The following is an 18,477-nucleotide window of genomic DNA, read 5'->3' as shown; positions in this document are numbered from 1 at the left end:
AGCTGCATCCCATTTATATCCCTATATAAAACATGGTCTGTTCTTAGGAACAGATATTCTACAGAGGATACATTGCTGCTGGTGTGAAAGCTTGAATCCCAGGATTATATTGGAGGGACCAGAGAAAGATGTTGCATCATGTGTATATGCCTATATAATCATGGTCTGTATGTTGGGAGAGAGCATATTTTTGCTGCTGTCAAAGCAGCAAAGCAAACAGACAAACTAATGCCTCAGATATTGTTCAAAGTTGCAAGTCCAGCAACTACATGCTCTGTAGTAGTCGAGGCAAGTCTGCTGCCATTCTTTAGAAGTGGTTCTGGCCGTCCGTTACATCTGCAGCACGCAGAATAGGTCGTAGAGTGAATGAGACAGCATGCCTCAAGTACCACCACCTCCTCTTCCTCCCAGTCACAGTAGTCAGTCTGCACCAGTCTACCCCTTTTACTTCACCCCATCCAAATCCCTGCACCCTCCAAAGCAGTCCACATGGATCAGTATGAGGAGCTATTTGATCATTCAATGTCATGGACATCAGAGGGCAGTCCAAACAACCAGAGGGAGAAGACCAAGACTTTGAATGCACTGATGCCCAACCATTTTTTCCTCCAAAGAGGAAGATGATGGTGGGTCAAAGCACTCAGTCAGCCCTCCACAGGCAATGTGTACATAGGGGGATGCGGAAACAGAGGTGCCAACTCCCAGTGCTCACTGTGACATAGAGTCCACTCAGGAAGAGAAGGACACCAAAGAGGAAGTGGATGTGGAAGATGATGAGGTACTTGACTCAACATGGACAGGCAGGGAGAATCATCATAGCAGCTGACAGGGGAAGGAGGAAAAGGCAAATGTTACGGGGCAGCATCCTGCTACGATAGGGAGTAGGGTGTTACAGACAAACCTAAGGGCCGTACCATCACCATCAGCTTCTGCTAGTCACAGCAACATCAAGCCCACAGCTAGATCTGCTCACAGGATTTGTGTAGCCTGGGCATTCTTTGAAACTGCATGTGATGAAAGAAGAGTGGTCATCTGAAGGTCTGTTTGAATGTCTACAAGAATGTTAACAACCTCAACACAATGTGTACAGTCACATGAACTCCACCACCCTCTGCCTTGGGCTAGAAGGCAAAGAGTCAGCCTTATCCTGCTCCCTCTGAGTACCCTCTGAGCACTGAGGTAGTTTTGTTGAGGGGTAGTAGCATGCCTACTTCAGGCCTCTCCTCCATAATTGACGACTGGTCTGCAGGCTTCAGAGCCAGGAGTAGGAAACAGAAAGCAAAAGTTGAGTCACTGCCATCACCACTACCTTCACTCACATTGATATTTACCCCATGTTCCAGCATGTCCCATGTCAGCAGCCTGGCCTCCATCCCCAAGCTAAAAAAAAAATACCACCTGAACCATCCACAAGGACAGAGCCTGAATGCAAGCATTGCACAGCTGCTTGCATTGGAAATGTTGCCCTTCAAGCAAGTGGAAACAGACGCCTTCTGCAGCATGCTTTGTGCTAACCCACAGTACCAAATGCCCAGCCGTCAATCTTTTTCCCCAAAAAGTCATCCCTGCCCTGTACTGCCTTGTGAGTAAATGAAAATTGATGACATCCCTTGTTAACCAAGCTGTTCCTTGGAGGAGGTCTGTGCTTGGCTCTTCTGTTCAACTGGCAGAATTTGTCTTTTTGGAAAATTTATGACATTGCTTTTAAAGCAAACGCCACATCTGCTGTCTTCCTTGGTCTAATTTTTGGTAGCTGTTCCTTGGAGCTCGTCCCTGCTTGAGTGTTCTGTTCACCCGGTAGTGTCTGACATTGCTTTTAAACAAGCATCACACCTGTTGTATTACTTAGCACAATTTTTGATTTAGGGGACCCTATGTGGATCTTTGTTTTTCAGTAACCCCCCACATATCTATACACTGTTTTCACCAATTTTAAGGAGGAGCACTGTGCAGTGTCCCAGACACAAGGCACATGTTGAGGAGCTGGGAGGGCAGAGTGGTCACTTGTCATGGTGGCACTTACCAGGCTCCCTCCCAGAGGGTCACACATAGCCTCGGCCAGAGCAGCGCTGGGCCTCTTCCGGCACCCCTAGGATAGGGATGCCCAATAAACTGGAGAACAGGGATAGCAGATGTCACGGGTGACGCCATTATTCCGTTATACACCGGAATCACCCTTGGCGGTAAATAATGGAGCTGCAGACAAAAGTAACATACCTCAGGTCCCTGGGCATGGTCAGGGCCTGGCAAAACTTTACTAAACATAAGTTCCAGCTGATGGTACAGTTTACACAGAATTGGCAGTGCAGGTAAAGAAGTAGACTTAAGAGTACCTCCACCCGGTGATTCCAGACTTTCAGGACGGCCGGATGGGAAAAGCAAATAGGTGTACCTCCACCCAGTAATCACAGATATTAGGATGGCCGGATGTGAAAAACAAATGGGTGTACCTCTACGCGGTGATCCCAGACTTCAGGACGGCTGTGTAGGAAAAATAATCACGTAGTACCTCTGCACTAGGCCTGGCTGTATGCACCTCTTCTTGCTCATGCTCTCTCTCTCTGAAGGGACTCACTCTGACACAGTTGCTGTCACACAAGTAAACGAGAACTGTTCTTCCTCCTCCATTCTTCACCACATGGGTGTTAAAGGTACCCCCATGTGGCTGGCACTCTCTCTCAGGAACCCAGAAGAAATGGAGACTCTCCTTCCTGCTCTCACACACTCTTATTTATATTCTCACACATACCACGTGACAAAACAAACTGATACATTGCAAGCATCTCCCAGGCTCATCCAAACACTTAACTCCTCACTTGCTGCGGCTGTGCAATACACATAACAGAATGATAAGACACTTTTGCACAGAGCACCAACACAAGACATTACATGTATGACATTTATGGAGGAGGGCAGGAATAGGTGTACTGGGCCACTACACACAGTGTTCCCCAGATATGTGGCTTTATTGCCATATAATTTGAGGGCTTTGTCTGCATTAGGGAATTACTGGAGTTGAAGACTTTAATGTGAGTCAACATCGCTGTCCCAATTCATGATGATTTTGGTGAAATCGGCCCAATTATGACACTAACTAATTATTCCTCTAATCACTTATCACTAACTTTAACCTTTTTCAGTGTCTTCAGATAGTTTTACAAATAATTGTTTGCTAAATATATTGTCTAAAAATGTAATTGTGCTGGTGAATTTCAGCAAATCTGAATCTCCGCTCTTCTTCATTTTGATGTTAGTCAATGCAATTGCAAGTTATCTGCTAAGATTCTTTCGCAGTTGGTGGAGTCTGGACATACAAAACTCAGTGGTTTCCATTACATTTGTACTGACCTATTTGCATTACTGAATCCAACAAAGGCAGAACATTGTATAGTAGTGCCATACTGACCAATATTGACTGTTCCCTGTTATCTCTTATGTCCTAAGAGAAAGGTTTTGCAAAAACCGATGTAACATCTTTAGTGGATTATAAATAAATAAGGATATTTTAATGTCAAGCACTGGATTTCATGTTATACTTTCCATTGTGCTAAGCAGTCAGCATTCCGACAATGTTGCATGCTGGTACACAGCTAAACTGGACAGAAAGGGTAGAGAATGACTTTATCATTCTATGTATTTGCCCATTTTTAGCAGCACTATTTTGTAGCACTTTTTTATATTTTTTCATTTTGCTTTGTGTACTGTAGAAAGAAATCTGCTATTGAAGAACCCTTCAAGAAGCTGCTATTGACACTTTTATCTTATTACATGTCTATTCTTATGGTCCTTTAACAGAATTCTTGGCCTGATGTTACAAGTGCAGATCAATCGGCACTTGTTTAATTTTCTTTTAGGCCTCATGTCCATGAATGGATCAGATTCTGCATGTGGGAGCCTGTAGCAGAATCTGACCCTGCACATGTGCAGTAGAGTTCTTTTTTTTTAAACTGCTGCTTTCTGCGGAATCCACAGCAATTGAATTGCAGACAGGCCGCAGATCGGATGGCTTCCACACACTGGAAGCCATCCGTGTGGTGACCGCACTGAAATGGAGCATGCTGCGATTTGTTTTCCGGTCCGCAAAACAAATCTGCATGGTTTAAGTCATGTGTGGACGCCCATGCTTCCCTATGGGCGGCTTGATTTGCGGATTCACCCATGTGGATTCTGCAAATCAGATCTGCCTGTGGACATTGGGCCTTACACAGGTTGAGAATTAACTTGTGGGAAGAATGTTCGTTAATATGTTTGTTAATCCTCATAGGCCACCTGCACATCTTCCGGTTCACACGAGGAGGTGTACCGCCGATCGGCGAGCATTTTTATGTTTGTTGGTCCCTTTACACAGCCTGATTGTCGGGCGAACAAGTGTTGACAGGATTTCTCGGGCCTCATAATCGGCCCATGTAAAAGGATCATTAGTGAGCCTAATTGCATCAAGATGTTATCCTTGATTACTTCACTTCATTTGAGTTGTGTTCCAATAGTAATTTAAAATCTTTTTGTACTTAGTCCATTTTGGTCCCATACAGTTGTATATGTTATGTTGCCTGATCCAAAGGGATGGGGCACGATGAAACATGTGGTTGTCCACAGTTGTCGGCAAATAGTATGTAATCTATGATAATGTGTTGCACAATGTATAATGTATGCTGTAAGATACTAGTGCAATAAAGTCAGATCAATGAGACCAAATAATTCATTTCTAGACTTAGTGTGACAAATACCGTATATACCGGCGTATAAGACGACTTTTGAACCCCGAAAAATCTGCTCTGCAGTCGGGGGTCGTCTTATGCGCCGGTAATACAAAAAAAAAAAAGTGTAAAAAAAAAAAATTTATTACTCACCTCCCCCGGCGTTCTGTCGCGCTCCGGCAGGATGTCGCTCGCTCCTCGTCCCCGGCGCAGCATAGCTTTCTGAATGCGGGGCTTGAGATCCCCGCTTCCAGAAAGCTAATACACACGCCGGTAGCCATGACAGCATTGAATGGCTGTGATTGGCTGAAGGCGCACGTGTTAGCAATCACACCCATTCAATGATGTCATTGAATAGTGTGATTGGCTGAAGCCACGTGCGCCTTAGCCAATCACAGCCATTCAATGATGTCATGGCTGCCGGCGTGTGTATTAGCTTTCTGGAAGCGGGGATCTCAAGCCCCGCATTCAGAAAGCTATGCTGCGCCGGGGACGAGGAGCGAGCGACAGCCTGCCGGAGCGAGCGACATCCTGCCGGAGCGCGACAGAACGCCGGGGGAGGTGAGTAATGAAATTATTTTTTTTTCTCCACTGAATACCGGCGTATAAGGTGACAGTTGGGGGGTCGTCTTATACGCCCCGTCGCCTTATACGCCGGTATATACGGTAATAATTTTCAAATTATTTTCAACCTTTTTTATTTTAAGCAATATTAATTCATTTAATTTATCTTAAATTTGATTGCAGTGAGCACACCTAATTAACCTGATTTTTTGCTGATAATCATTCACAATGGAATCAAATCAAAAATCCGGGGATGGAATGGCCGCCACCCAGAAGGAAGCCTCACTGCGCGCTCTGATTCAGCGTACAGGATATAGTTTGACTCAGGTAGGAGCTTTAGCTGCCAAAGAATTCACATAAAATCATCTTTTGAGTTAATTGCGGTATATCATATAAAATAACATTACTGGTGTATGTTACTGATAAGAATTTTTTCACATTGAGATCTACACTAAAAGTATAGACAATAGTAAAAACAGAGATTTCATTAAGTGGAGTAGATCAATACTAGGCCTCTTTCACATGGGCACTGCCATTTTTGGACGCCCACATCGCATCCAAAAATCGCATGAACGACAGAAAGCCATAACCAAGTCACAGCTAAATCTTGTAATTTCTCGTCCATTCACATGGCTGGGTGCATTCTATATGCGCTACAGTCCGGAATTCCATCGGACGGAGGGAAAGAGTTTAGCGATGCTAAACTCTCTCCCACTCACTCCTCCTCCCTTTGCATGCTGATTGGGGCAATAGCAGCTCCCATAGAAGCCTAGGGAAGCTGCAAGCAAAGGGAGGGGGTGAGAGGTGGGAGGGAGTTTAGGCTTCTATGGGAGCTGCCAAAAGATAGGGCAAGACCTATCTTTTCTCACTATGCATAAAAGCAGCCAGCCGGAATCCGCAGTGTATCTTTTCCAGCCGGACGATTTTACACGCCAGAAAATTGCCCATCTGAGCGAATGCATTAAAATCCAATGCTTCAGATGGTTGCGATTTTCGACTAATAAAACGTACGTGTGAATAAGGCCTTATGGTCTTTTTTATACAGGCCAATTTGGCCTGAACGTTGTTCTGATTTGCCTGACAATCAGGCTGTGTAGAACGACCAAAAATTAGCTAAGGAATGAACAAAAGGCCCATTTACAAGCCAAATTTATCTTTCAAAGCACTGAAAGATTTTGCAATCTATTTGCATAAAGTGTTAATGGCCATTAATACTTAAGCATCTTCATTTGCATGTAAAAGGGCATCCCTGAGCTGTTTGCCAAGCCCAGTGTGTGATTAATCATGCATTGTTCTCCTTCAGGCTGACAGCAGATTACAATGTTATCTGCCAACTCCCATGGAGATAACAGCCTTAAAATCATACTTCAAGCAAAAACTGCATGATGCCTGCATTACATGTAATGATTATCGCTCATTTTCGGTCATTTGAACGAATTTTGAGCGATAATCGTTACGTGTAAATGGGCCTAAATGCTCATTTGTCAGCTCATCGGCTTATTTGTGAACATAATAATGTTTACACAAAGAGACATGCGGCCGATCAGTGACAACTGTTTGGGGACAAACGATCGCCCCCATAGAACAGATAATCTGCCCATATGCATGGAGGCAATGAGTGCTCACTGACACACTTAAAGTCAGTCAATGGTCATTAGCACGGGTAGATTATCTGCGTGTGTAAAAAGACTTTTAGACTAGAATTTGCTTTTCTTGAGAACACCTGGGAACACCTCTCACCCACCCTTATCTGTGGGCTGTTTCTCGCATTCTAGTTCAACCCCAGGATTGAGCTGAAGAATCGGTTAAGAGTGGCACTGTTTCTGAAAATAAAAATAGGAACATTTTCCTAATTCAGACAACCCCTTTATTGAGCGATGCAATTACCAAATGACAAGTAATATCACCAGGACACACACACTTTGCTTTTGAACTATGTTGACGTATAGACAAGTAAAGTTCACTAAATGCTTTCTTAAGGCCACATTGACCCAGCATACTTTTTCATATATCTATGCACAATCCACAGGTTTTGGGAGAAGAATTATTAGGTACAGCAAGACCACACACCCACTTTTATTAGGCTTCCAGCCCTTTGAACCCCTTACATTGCAGTGATAAACTCATTTCATTTATCCAAGTCACAAAACGATTGTAAAAGCTCTTCATGAGAAGTCTATTGTACATGGCCCAATTCTGCTTTTTTGCCAGAGCAAAAACAGGAGTTTGTATGTCCACTTGTAGCCAATATTCCCCTGATCTACTGTTCTGCGTAGTACGTTTTGTGCCTGTGTCCTTCCCCTTCTTTTCATGCTTGTGTTGGTTATCTCTTTTCTGTTATCACCTGGGTCTCCTTTATTATCTCTCAGTCAACTCCTCCATATCAATCTAGGTCTGCAGCCTGTTTATTTGTTCCTTCCTTATTTTTCTATCTTCTTCAGTCTGAAGCCTTCTATAGAAAATTTTTATACTTGATCTGGTGACTATTTTTTTTATTAGCATCAGTGGTTACAGCAGTAGTAATAGGGATTGCAGAGATACAGTACAATCAGATCTAAAGGCATCCATACACAGTACATAGAAGTAGGTTGATGGGGTACTGGTGCATCTTGTATGCACCAAAAAAATGGGTGGAGACCTGAGATTGTCCTGGGGGAGGTATAGGGTACGCCCACAGCTGCTGATTGGCTTGCCTCCTGTCTCGGCTGGATGCTTTCTCTACTGATGTCCACTGGCGTGTACAGCTGTCAGCCTGGACCTTCCCTACTACTGTACCCGGCTAACCCATGTCTCCACCACTAGTTCTGGGGGAGACGAGATGCACCAGTACCGGTTGATGGTTGAAGAACCATTGAATGAACACCAATCAAGGAATGGGCACCAATTCTGGGAGTTTTCTTTCAAAGAAAAATTGTTTCTGGACAAAGAAAATTTTATAAGAAGAAAAGATCTTTTGCTGGATTTCCAGACTAAAATTTAAAACATAGCCAATGTCTTTCTAGAAACTTGCGTAGAAAATAAATGTCACATTGTATAGCTGCCAAATATGTGGCAGAAAACTACAGCTCAGCCTCATATTTCAGCTCTGGATTTCACTGCAAATACTTTGTGCACTTGCAGTAAAATCCACAGCTGAACACACTGGATTCCAAACATCTTAAAGACCTAACCACAGATCTTCTGTGGATGTAGACTTGCTAAAATACTTCCATTTCTTCTTGTAATACCAGACAGACTCGATGTTAAAATCTGTGTGTTTGTGGCCATATAATAAATTCCAGGACTCCTTGTTTTTCTTTATGCTGAAGATAGTTCTTAATGACATTGGGTTTATGTTTGGGGTTGTTCTGTTGCAGAATAAATTTGGAGCCTTCCTAATGGTATTGCCTGATGGATAAGTATCTGCCTGCATTTCTCAGCATTGAGGACACCATTAATCCTGACCAAATCCCTAACTCAATTTGCTAAAATTGAGCCCCAAATCTTCAAGGAATCTCCATCACACTTCACTGTTACCTGCACATACTCTTTATTGTATCATTCTCCACCATCCTTCATTGTTGCCTGCAGACACTCATTATTGTACTGCTCTCCACCATGCTTCACTGCTGCCTGCAGACATTTATTATTATACGACTTTCCAGACCATCAGAGAACAAACTGTCTTCTGTAACAGTCAGATGTTTCAAACTTTGACCCCTCAGTCCAGAACACCTGCTGCCATTTTTCTGTATCCCAGTTCTCATGTTGTTGTGCATAGTTGAGTTACTTGATCTTGTTTCTATGTCAAAGGTATGGCCTTTTGTCTGCAATTCTTCCATGAAGACCACTTCTAGCCAGACTTCTCTGAATAGTAGATGGGTGTACCTCGGTCTAACTGGTTTCGGCCAGTTCTGTACTCATAGCACTGCTGAACATCTTTCGATTTTTAATGGAAGTATGCATGATGTGTCTTTCATCTGCTGTAGTAAGTTTCCTTCGCTGAACACTGTGGCTACAGTCTGCAATGTTGCCTGTTTCTTTGCGCTTCTTCAAAGGAGCTTGAACAGCACATCTTAAAACCCCATTCTGCTTTGGAATCTTTGCCTGGGAGAGACATTGATGATGCCGTATAACTACCCTGTGTCAGTCTTGCCATGGTGCATGGCCTGTGCATGAAACTGTCTTCCATAAACTCAAGTTTGTAGCAAAGTTTGGCTGTTCCATCCCCAGTGTTAAACGTTCTACACAGCTGTTTGTGTTTTAGTTAATGACCATATTTCAACCTTCATATTTCCTGACTTTTTGCAAGTGCACCTAGAAGAACTAATGCTGTTTTGAAGGCAAAGGGCGCTCACACCAAATATTGATTTAATTTAGATTTATTTTTTGTTCATTCACTTTGCATTTTGTTATTTGACAAAAATAAACTATTAACACTCCTATTTTTGAAAGAATGTTTACTTTGCAGCATTTTTTCCACATCTTGTTTGTTATGTACTGTGTATATAACTTTGTCATGTAGTAGTGTGTATAGACACTTCGGCAAACTGATGTGTTTAGTCCTGGCCACTTGTCTCAAGGTTAGCAGCATCTAGTATATAGAAAACCATAATGTTATCAGTTTAGACGGAAGATAGTCAAATGTTTTGGCCTAATCCTGTTTTTGTGATTGAATCAGATTGTATAGGGGAATGGAAAGATTGCATTCCAACTATTAGAACTGCTTGATGTCAGATATTACATGAGAAAAAGAGGAAGTTTGGCAGCACGGGGCTAAGGTTTTTCTTTTATTGAAGAATAAAGGATAAAATCAGTTTAACACATAGGAGAGATTTATCATGGGTTTTTGGCATACAAAAGTAGCAAAATTTGGCATAAGCCTCATTTGCGCACAACTTTTGTGACTTTTTAATAGGTACATTACCCTTTACCACTTTCCCAAAAAGGGCATGTGGCTTGCTTGCACCAAGACACTTATGTATAATTTACACTAGACAGTCAAGTAAATTATACTAGAAATAGACGCCAGTTACTAGCTGATGAAGATTTCTGTGTGGGTACACTGAGAAGCTGAGATGCGCCTTATATATGAAGACGTGGATGCCTTTTCATATGTTAGGTACATTGTGCACTGATGAGTATAACATTAAGACTGCTGTATGAAACACTGGCCTTAATAAAACTCCCCCATAGTCCATAAAAATGGTGGATGTATATGTTTTTTTGAAACACCATGGTTCTTGATCACAGTCAGACTTGATCTTGTCCTAATGTTCTGATTTTGGCTGGTGACTAGTAGCCACCCTGTGCACTTGGAAGATGTAGCCGGATTAAGAAGGCACATAAATTTGACACTAAAGTAAGTACATCCAATAACTTTCCTTGATGTCAGACATGACTGATGATGTCAAGTTTGTGCCACCCTATAACAATTGTAAAGGCCCATTTACACGCAATGACTATCGCTCAAAATGCGTTCAAACGACAGCAAATAAGCGATAATCGTTACGTGTAAATGTGGCCATTGTGCACTTTTCGGCTGAATACTGATTTTAAGGTGAGCTTAAAATCCATCGTTTAGCTGGAGAGAGATAACAGGGACTGCAGGCTGTGTTCTCGGGAGAGTACACTGTATTCTGCCGACAGCCGTGCGAGAACAATACAGCTGTGTGCAGAACCCAGCCCAGATGCTGCACTCTGCTAATAACTCCCGGTGGCCATGCAAATGAAGATGATAAAGTGTTAATGGACATTAGTGTCCATTAACACTTTATGCAAAATGATCTCTAAAACCTTCAAACTTTCAATCGTTTGAAAGATTGTCTTTGTGTTTTTTGTACAGGTGCCATAGACAACTATATATCATAAGGCCCATTTACATGCAAAGTTACTTAGCTCATCACAACCACGGGCAAAAAAATAGTTACTGATAGAAGCTTAGACCTCACGATATCAATAACGCTATGGAGAAAACACTGATAATAACTTATAACACCGTTAAGGGCAGGTTAACGCACTGTAGATAAGTTTTATGCAGACAGTTCTTTTTTTTTCTTTTGCTTGATTAGGACAAAACTAATGGAAAATTTACAAGTCATACAAAACGAAAACCGAAAATCATCAAAATAATACTACTTGCGGTGATTAACATATTTAATTATGTATTATTGGTAATTCATTACTGATTTCATTTAAAAGGAAAATGGCCAAAGAAGATATGGAGGACCTCCTCCTGGGTGGGATGGCCCACCTCCTGAGCGAGGATGTGAGATCTTTATTGGCAAACTTCCGCGTGATCTTTTTGAGGATGAACTTATACCATTATGTGAAAAGGTAAAATAATAATCAATCAACTACTTTCAGCTATGCAATCAGATTTTAGCATTCATTTGGTGCATAGAGAAAAGACCAACTAATGTTCTCTTCTTTGTGTTTTAATGTGTATCTGATATGACTAAAATTATGTAATTGTGAAATTAGATAAATGAATGTGTCTGTAGGGCTGGGTTCACACAGGGCGTATTCCCGTCGGAAATCTCGCAGTTTGGCCGCAGCAAAAAGTGCGAGATTTCCGCCGGGAGGCTTTGAAGCGGCCCGGCCGCTCGCTTTCCGTTGCGGCCGGCGCTCCATAGAGGAGAGCGCGGCCGCGACGAAAATAAACAAAAAAGAAAAGTAAATAGACATGCTGCATCTTTTGAAACCGCGGCTGCGGCGGCCGCAGCCGCGGTTTCAGCCGGACTTACCGCAGCGGACTGGCTGTCCCATGTGGACGAGATTTCTGAGAAATCTCGTCCACATGGCTGGCTAATCCCAAGATTAGCGGCCGTGGGCGGATTTGCCGCGGCGAAATTCCGCGCGGCAAATCCGCCCTGTGTGAACCCAGCCTAGAAGTTTCACAAGATGCAAACACATATGAGGCCTTAGTTGTATGAATTCATTAGTCTACCTGCTGTTTAAGGAAACTGCAGCATCATAGACAATGTGGATGTATAATGACATATACTGCCAGTAAAAAGTATGTTGACACCATGAATACTTGTGGTTTCAGGGCAAAAACATTCAAGAAGGACAAAGATATTCAATCCAAATAAAAGAAAACATTATATCACATATGACTGCAACTCAAAAACAGTTAAGACTGTTGGTCTACCTAAACTTTTGTATATGTGGGCATAGAGGCTTCAAGTTATTAGCATGGATTTCATTCTGCGCGGTAGCCTCAAAATTGGCTTGAGATGCCTCAAATGGTTCATGGGTTCAAATCCCCTAATATGTGTAGATGATGGGTGGGGTCCGCCACTCGGGACCCCCACAGATCTGCTGATCCCTGGCACTGATGTCAGTACAGATAACGCAAGAAGCAGATTGCACTTTTTGTATTGCAGTGTCCCCCTTTGGTAGAGCAGACACAGCTCCTATTGAAGAAAGTCTGGCACATCCCAAATCCCATAAAAACGTCCATATAATATAATGTTACAATCAGTACAAGAGTGGTACCATGGTACATTGATAAGATCTTACGTATTTCAGACTAAGAGGGTCCTTGCTGAACTTTGGATGTGCCAGACTTTTTTCATCTGCTTGCGTTTGTCATTCTGATTACCCACAGCTGTTTTGTGCACTACACCTATACTTGGCTGAAGGACTATTGTGAATCCCATTGAATCGAACCTGGATCGGCTAGGGTTTTGTTAAACGTGCTGTTTGATTGAATGTTATAAACATGACTAAGTCAAGCAAGTGGACAAAAAGGTATGAGAACAGATCACTGCCTAACACAAACAAGGAAAGGTATACAAAAAGATAGCAAAAGCACTCAATGTTCCTAGAGATAAAGTTGGAAGCATAATTCGCAAGTTCAAAGCTAATGAAACTAAGTTTTCTGTTTGCATAGTAAGGTGCATACAAAACACTGAAGGTCTTCATGCTCAAACTCCAAGATGTACACCTCTACTGACCCAAAAGCACAAGAAAAGTCAGTTTCAATATGCTAAAAGCCATATAAATAAGCTGCAGAAGTTTTGGGATTCTGTTCTGTGGAGCGATGAAAGAAAACTGAAACTTTTCAGGGCTATTAATCAGCTGTATGTCTGGAAGACGAAGAATGAAGCATACACTGAAAAGAACACCCTTTGTACAGTAAAGCATGGCGGTGGCTCGGTGGTGCTCTGGGGCTGCTTCGCTTCCTCTGGCACTGGAAATCTGTAGTGTGTGGAGCTAACCATTGATTCAATGAAGTATTAGCAAATCTTAAAAAAAAAAATGTCAAGCCTTCTATAACAAGAGCATATATTATATACTTCTTTATTCCTCCATTCCTACAACATTTCGACCCTGCTCGGGGTTATTGTCAAGCTTGACAAAGACCCCGAGCAGGGTCGAAACGTCGCAGGAATAGAGGAATAAAGAAGTATTTAATATATGCACCTGCTATGCTGTCACTCTTTCCAGATACAGATCTTTGCACATGAGTCTTGGGCTCAGACTCCTCAATAAAGGACATTCAGGATCTAAATGATCCAGCTATTTAAATACAAGCCAAGGAAGTGCTGCAGGCTAACTGTGTTTGGATAAGCCTTCTATAACAAAGCTGAAGCTTGGGTATCACTGGATCTTCCAACAGGACAATCATCCCAAACATACCTCAAAGTCCACCAAGACGTGGTTCCAGAAGTCCTGGAAAATTCTGGAGTGGCCATCACAGGAAAATCTTTAGTGGGATTTGAAGAAGATAGTTGCAGCAAGCAAATACAAGAATACGGAGGCGTAATTAAGAGCTCTTGGGTCCCGATGCACAATCTGTAACAGGGCCCCTACCTACCAGGTGCTATTTATAATACTAGTGTCTTCTTATGTGATAGAGAGGCCTGGTACTGTTGTATTATGTCGCCACCGGAAGTTAGGGGTGGGGACATAATACAGCAGTGTTGACATTTGCTGATGCCCCCAGCTTCTGATTGGCTGTGGGTGCTCTCTGTTAACTGTGTTCTGGCCCCCTGCTCCCCTTTCTCCTGAATTTCCCGTGCCGTCAGTAAGTCAGGCCCGGCCCTCTTGCTGGTCCCCTAGGCGCTCCTGCCATCACTGATTCCCGGCTGGCCACTGCAGACCCCCGGCGCTCCTGCCATCCCTCACCCCCGGCCATTCCTATTGGCGCTCCTGACATCACTGACCCCCGGCCCTCTGCCTTCTCCACTCGGTGCTGCGTAAGCCTAACACTGAAACTACCCCTAACCCTCCAGCTCAGCACAAACTTCTTCCGTGCTACTTTCTCAGCTGCACTGGTTTGCCAGCCAATCGGGAGATAGGGGCATGACAGAGGCATTTCTACATGCAAGCCCTATCAAACTCCTAGCTTCTGGTAGCGTCAAGGTACAACAGTACCGAGGGGCCTTTGGGCCCTCTAAGGTTCCAGGGCCTGGGAGCGACTGCTACTCCTGCATCCCCTATAGCTACGCTTCTGCGAGAATACTAGTGAACTAAAGGCCATTGCCCATGAAGAATGGGCTAAGGTTCCACAGAATCGCTGTCAGAAACTGGCATCTAGCTATGCATCACATTTGCAGCAGGTCATAACAGCAAAAGAAGCTCTATAAGTACTAAAAATGCTAGTCATGAAGTTGTTGAATAATTCTGAGACTGCAGTAGTAGTAGTAGTAATCATTTTGATTGCAGCTGTTGTACAGTGTTGGTATTACAGAATTGTATCTTTGCAGATAGGAAGAATCTATGAAATGAGAATGATGATGGACTTCAATGGAAATAATAGGGGATATGCATTTGTAACGTTCACTAACAGACAGGATGCCAGAAATGCAATCAAGCAGCTCAATAATTATGAAATTCGGTAAGTGATTTTAGAATAACTTTGAAAAATAGGATTTTGTAAAATTTGGATTTTTGTCGTGGCTGATGGATGCTTGTTGATGGGACTATGTGTGTTTACATATATCTTGCTGCTATGATGTCCCATGATCATCTTGAGTTGATCTGAAATCCAAGAATTTTACATATACCCATTAAAGCATGACTTTGCTCCGATACCCATGGTCACCAAGATAATCTGAGAACCAATTTTCATGGACTATATATGGTAGCACATCTGGGTCTCCAGATTATGTCCTAGCATTGATTGCTGTGTAGCACCGTGACTGTGCACTGCTATTGAACTCAATACTATTGAACTCGCATTTTATATAAAACAGTCAAATTACTGAAATTCTTACAAATCTCATTTTTTTTGCAGAAACGGGAGATTGCTGGGGGTCTGTGCCAGTGTGGACAACTGCAGATTATTTGTTGGTGGAATTCCAAAGACCAAAAAGAGGGAAGAAATCTTAGTTGAGATGAAGAAAGTCACAGATGGAGTCATCGATGTAATTGTATATCCCAGTGCTGCAGATAAAACTAAAAACCGTGGATTTGCCTTTGTAGAATATGAAAGTCACCGGGCAGCAGCTATGGCAAGACGGAAGTTATTACCAGGTGAGCTACAGGACAATGGTATTTACAGCAAATGGAAAGGTTGTATGAACATGTACAAGTAAGAGAAATGTAAAACTGGCCATAGAGGTTTGTATTAGATTTTACTTACTGAAACCCATTGAAGAAGAGCAGAACTGCTGAATATCTAATGTATATGTGAAGAGAGGTAGGAGAATGGGCCAGCAGTGATGGTGTGATATCAAGGACAGGCACCAGGATATATTACTAATTAAAGCTTTGAGTTTGATTGGTCTGTTCTGTCTTTTTAACAATGCCCTGACTGAGGGCTCTTTCACACTGGTGTCAGCGTTTTTACATTCGCCTGCCGGCAACGTAGAAACACCCGGATGGGCGCATAAATCTAAAGTTTGTGCGCCTATTTAGATGGCCTGAGCCCCGCACATACACGCTGAGCCCTCAATGCCATTGGGTTGGGGGAAGACAGTTTAGCTCTGCTAAACTGTCTCCCCCTTCCCTCCCCCTTGCCGACTCTCTGCAAGGGGAGGAGGCGGGGTGGGGACTAGTGTGCTAAGCCCCCTCTCCGTCCCTTGTCAGCAGCCAGCAATGGGAGGGGGTGGGATGGGAGCTTAGCAACTAGCTCCACCCCCATCCTGCCCCATCCCATTGCAAACAGCCGGCAAGGGGCAGAGAGAAGAAGAGAAGGGGGAGGAAGTTTAGCAGTCACGCTGCCAAACTCCCTCCCATTTCCCTTCTCCGGCAGCTGTCTTTGGCTCCCATAGGAGTCTATGCAGCTGCCAACGTATTCCAACCAGAAAAATAGTTCCAGGACTATTTTTCCTGCCTGGCGTAAAAGTGCCTAGTGCTATATTGGCCGTCCGGGCGCTTTTACGCCGCGGGGATATGCCCATCTGAACTGTTGCATTGGAGTCCAATACATCAGATGGTAGCGTATATCGGACAGCCGTGAAAACATGTTAAATGTACAGTGTCGTGGGTCGTCCAGGGTAAGCAATACTCTCTCTAGGCAATATTTGGTGTACCTAGGAGATGAGGGGCCTACTGTAAATAGGGATCATCTATATTACTTCAGAAATTCTTGATAGGGTATTTAAAAAATAGTTGGTCTAAAACCAGAAAACTCTTTATGGACTATTTTTGGATCAGGCTACAAACACCATGATTACAAAAATTGAAGTCTTTTTAAGTCCATTTATTTTACTACTGTATAACATATGTTAACATTTTTCACTTTGCAGGACGTATTCAGTTATGGGGTCATCCGATTGCAGTGGACTGGGCAGAGCCAGAAGTTGAAGTTGATGAAGACACAATGTCATCAGTTAAGATTTTATATGTCCGGAATCTTATGCTCACGACAACAGAAGAGGCAATAGAGAAGGAATTTAATAACATCAAACCAGGTAATATACTTTCCTGTAGAAATACTTAGAATTAGCAATAAATTATTATTATTTTATTAACTATTCCAAACGACACTTGAATATCTTAAATCTTTCAAAACTCTGAGAAGGGAAATATTCTGGAGCACAACCAGTCATAGACAACAAGAACTTCGTGGAGCTTACAGGATTTCTGTCTGGGATACTTATTTTTTGCGGTACATATGTTGTAAGTGCAAAAGTTAATTTCAGTGTTCTCAGCTGAAATCCATGTTTGATTTGGTTACAATATTGCTGAAAACCTATCATGGAAGAGAGGAACACTTTTATAGAAGTTTGTTGCATTGCAGGATCCCTTCATTACTAACAAGTAATTTTGCATGACTGCAACCAAATCCAGTTTCACATGGGGATATTTACCACGAGTTAAAAATGTAGAAACTTTGAACTATGAACCCAACTCTGGGACTTGATAAATCTCTAGGTAATAAAATGGTTATTTACATGCTTCTCGAATGGTCTAGGGAGATAGCAGTCAAGTAAAGACTTTAGTAATTCCATTCTGACTTCAAATGCCTGATCTTTCCATCGGTCAAGGAGTTATTTTTACAGCTCCCGAAAGATAAATTCATTAATAAATTATAACTGTTTGGACCCTGAATACCAACAAATTCAACATGTTATAGTGCAAAAATGCATTGAAATAACCTGATTTACTATCAACGTCTGAGATATGCTTTGAAATTATACAACATGACTTATATCCTATTGTCCGAAAGACCCAGAGGCAGGAAGAGGAGCGTGCTGATTTGCAAGAGGCAAAAAGTGACTTGTTAATTTGATTATGATGTGAGGTTACAGGTGTAGGTGACAGGGGAAGTGTCATGACATATGGGCAAGAGTGAAGCTCAATCTGAAGCAACAACAACAGAATGAACAGGATCTCCTTGCAGAATTAACCCTTTCCAATCCAATTTGTATCCCGGTTTTCCTAGGGGGTTTACTCTTTTTCTGCCGTTATACAACGGCTCTATATGCTGGCTAAAGTCAGTACTACATGAAGTGACACGTTGAATAGGCTCCGACAGCAGAGAGGCTGGCAATATACAGCAAGAGAACCCCGACAGACGTCTTCCAACATCAGAGCTGTACAGCCTTAAATCATAATGTCTTCAGACGTCAGACAGTGAATTGGAAAGGGTTAACTGAAGATCCTACCACACACAGAACTACTGAAAAACTGTACTGTAATGACATATACAGTTTAGTTACTTCTCAACATTAATATAAAGCCAATATAGTCTGGTAATGTCCCTAGTTACTAATCACATACTAAGACCACTTTCAAAGAGCCATAATGGAAGTGTATTTTAGCACCTGTATTATGGCAC

The 18,477-nt window shown here is 42.5% G+C and overlaps 1 protein-coding gene across 2 annotated transcripts in view; it reads left to right on the top strand.

Annotated features, from left to right (window-relative positions):
* The first annotated feature begins 5,489 nt into the window (after positions 1–5,489).
* Positions 5,490–18,477, top strand: part of A1CF (APOBEC1 complementation factor) — a 36,387-nt gene continuing 23,399 nt past the window's right edge. For both annotated transcript variants that reach the window (XM_066598803.1, XM_066598802.1), the window contains exons 1-5: positions 5,490–5,588; positions 11,442–11,576; positions 14,957–15,087; positions 15,487–15,725; positions 16,943–17,107. In XM_066598803.1, coding sequence (XP_066454900.1) covers positions 5,490–5,588; positions 11,442–11,576; positions 14,957–15,087; positions 15,487–15,725; positions 16,943–17,107 — 769 coding nt within the window. The remainder of the gene's footprint in view (positions 5,589–11,441; positions 11,577–14,956; positions 15,088–15,486; positions 15,726–16,942; positions 17,108–18,477) is intronic.

This window comes from Eleutherodactylus coqui, chromosome 4 (assembly GCF_035609145.1).
Source record: "Eleutherodactylus coqui strain aEleCoq1 chromosome 4, aEleCoq1.hap1, whole genome shotgun sequence".
Classification (NCBI taxonomy): domain Eukaryota; kingdom Metazoa; phylum Chordata; class Amphibia; order Anura; family Eleutherodactylidae; genus Eleutherodactylus; species Eleutherodactylus coqui.
The sequence above is the reverse complement of the archived record's forward strand: the minus strand, read 5'-3'. Positions and strand labels throughout refer to the sequence as shown.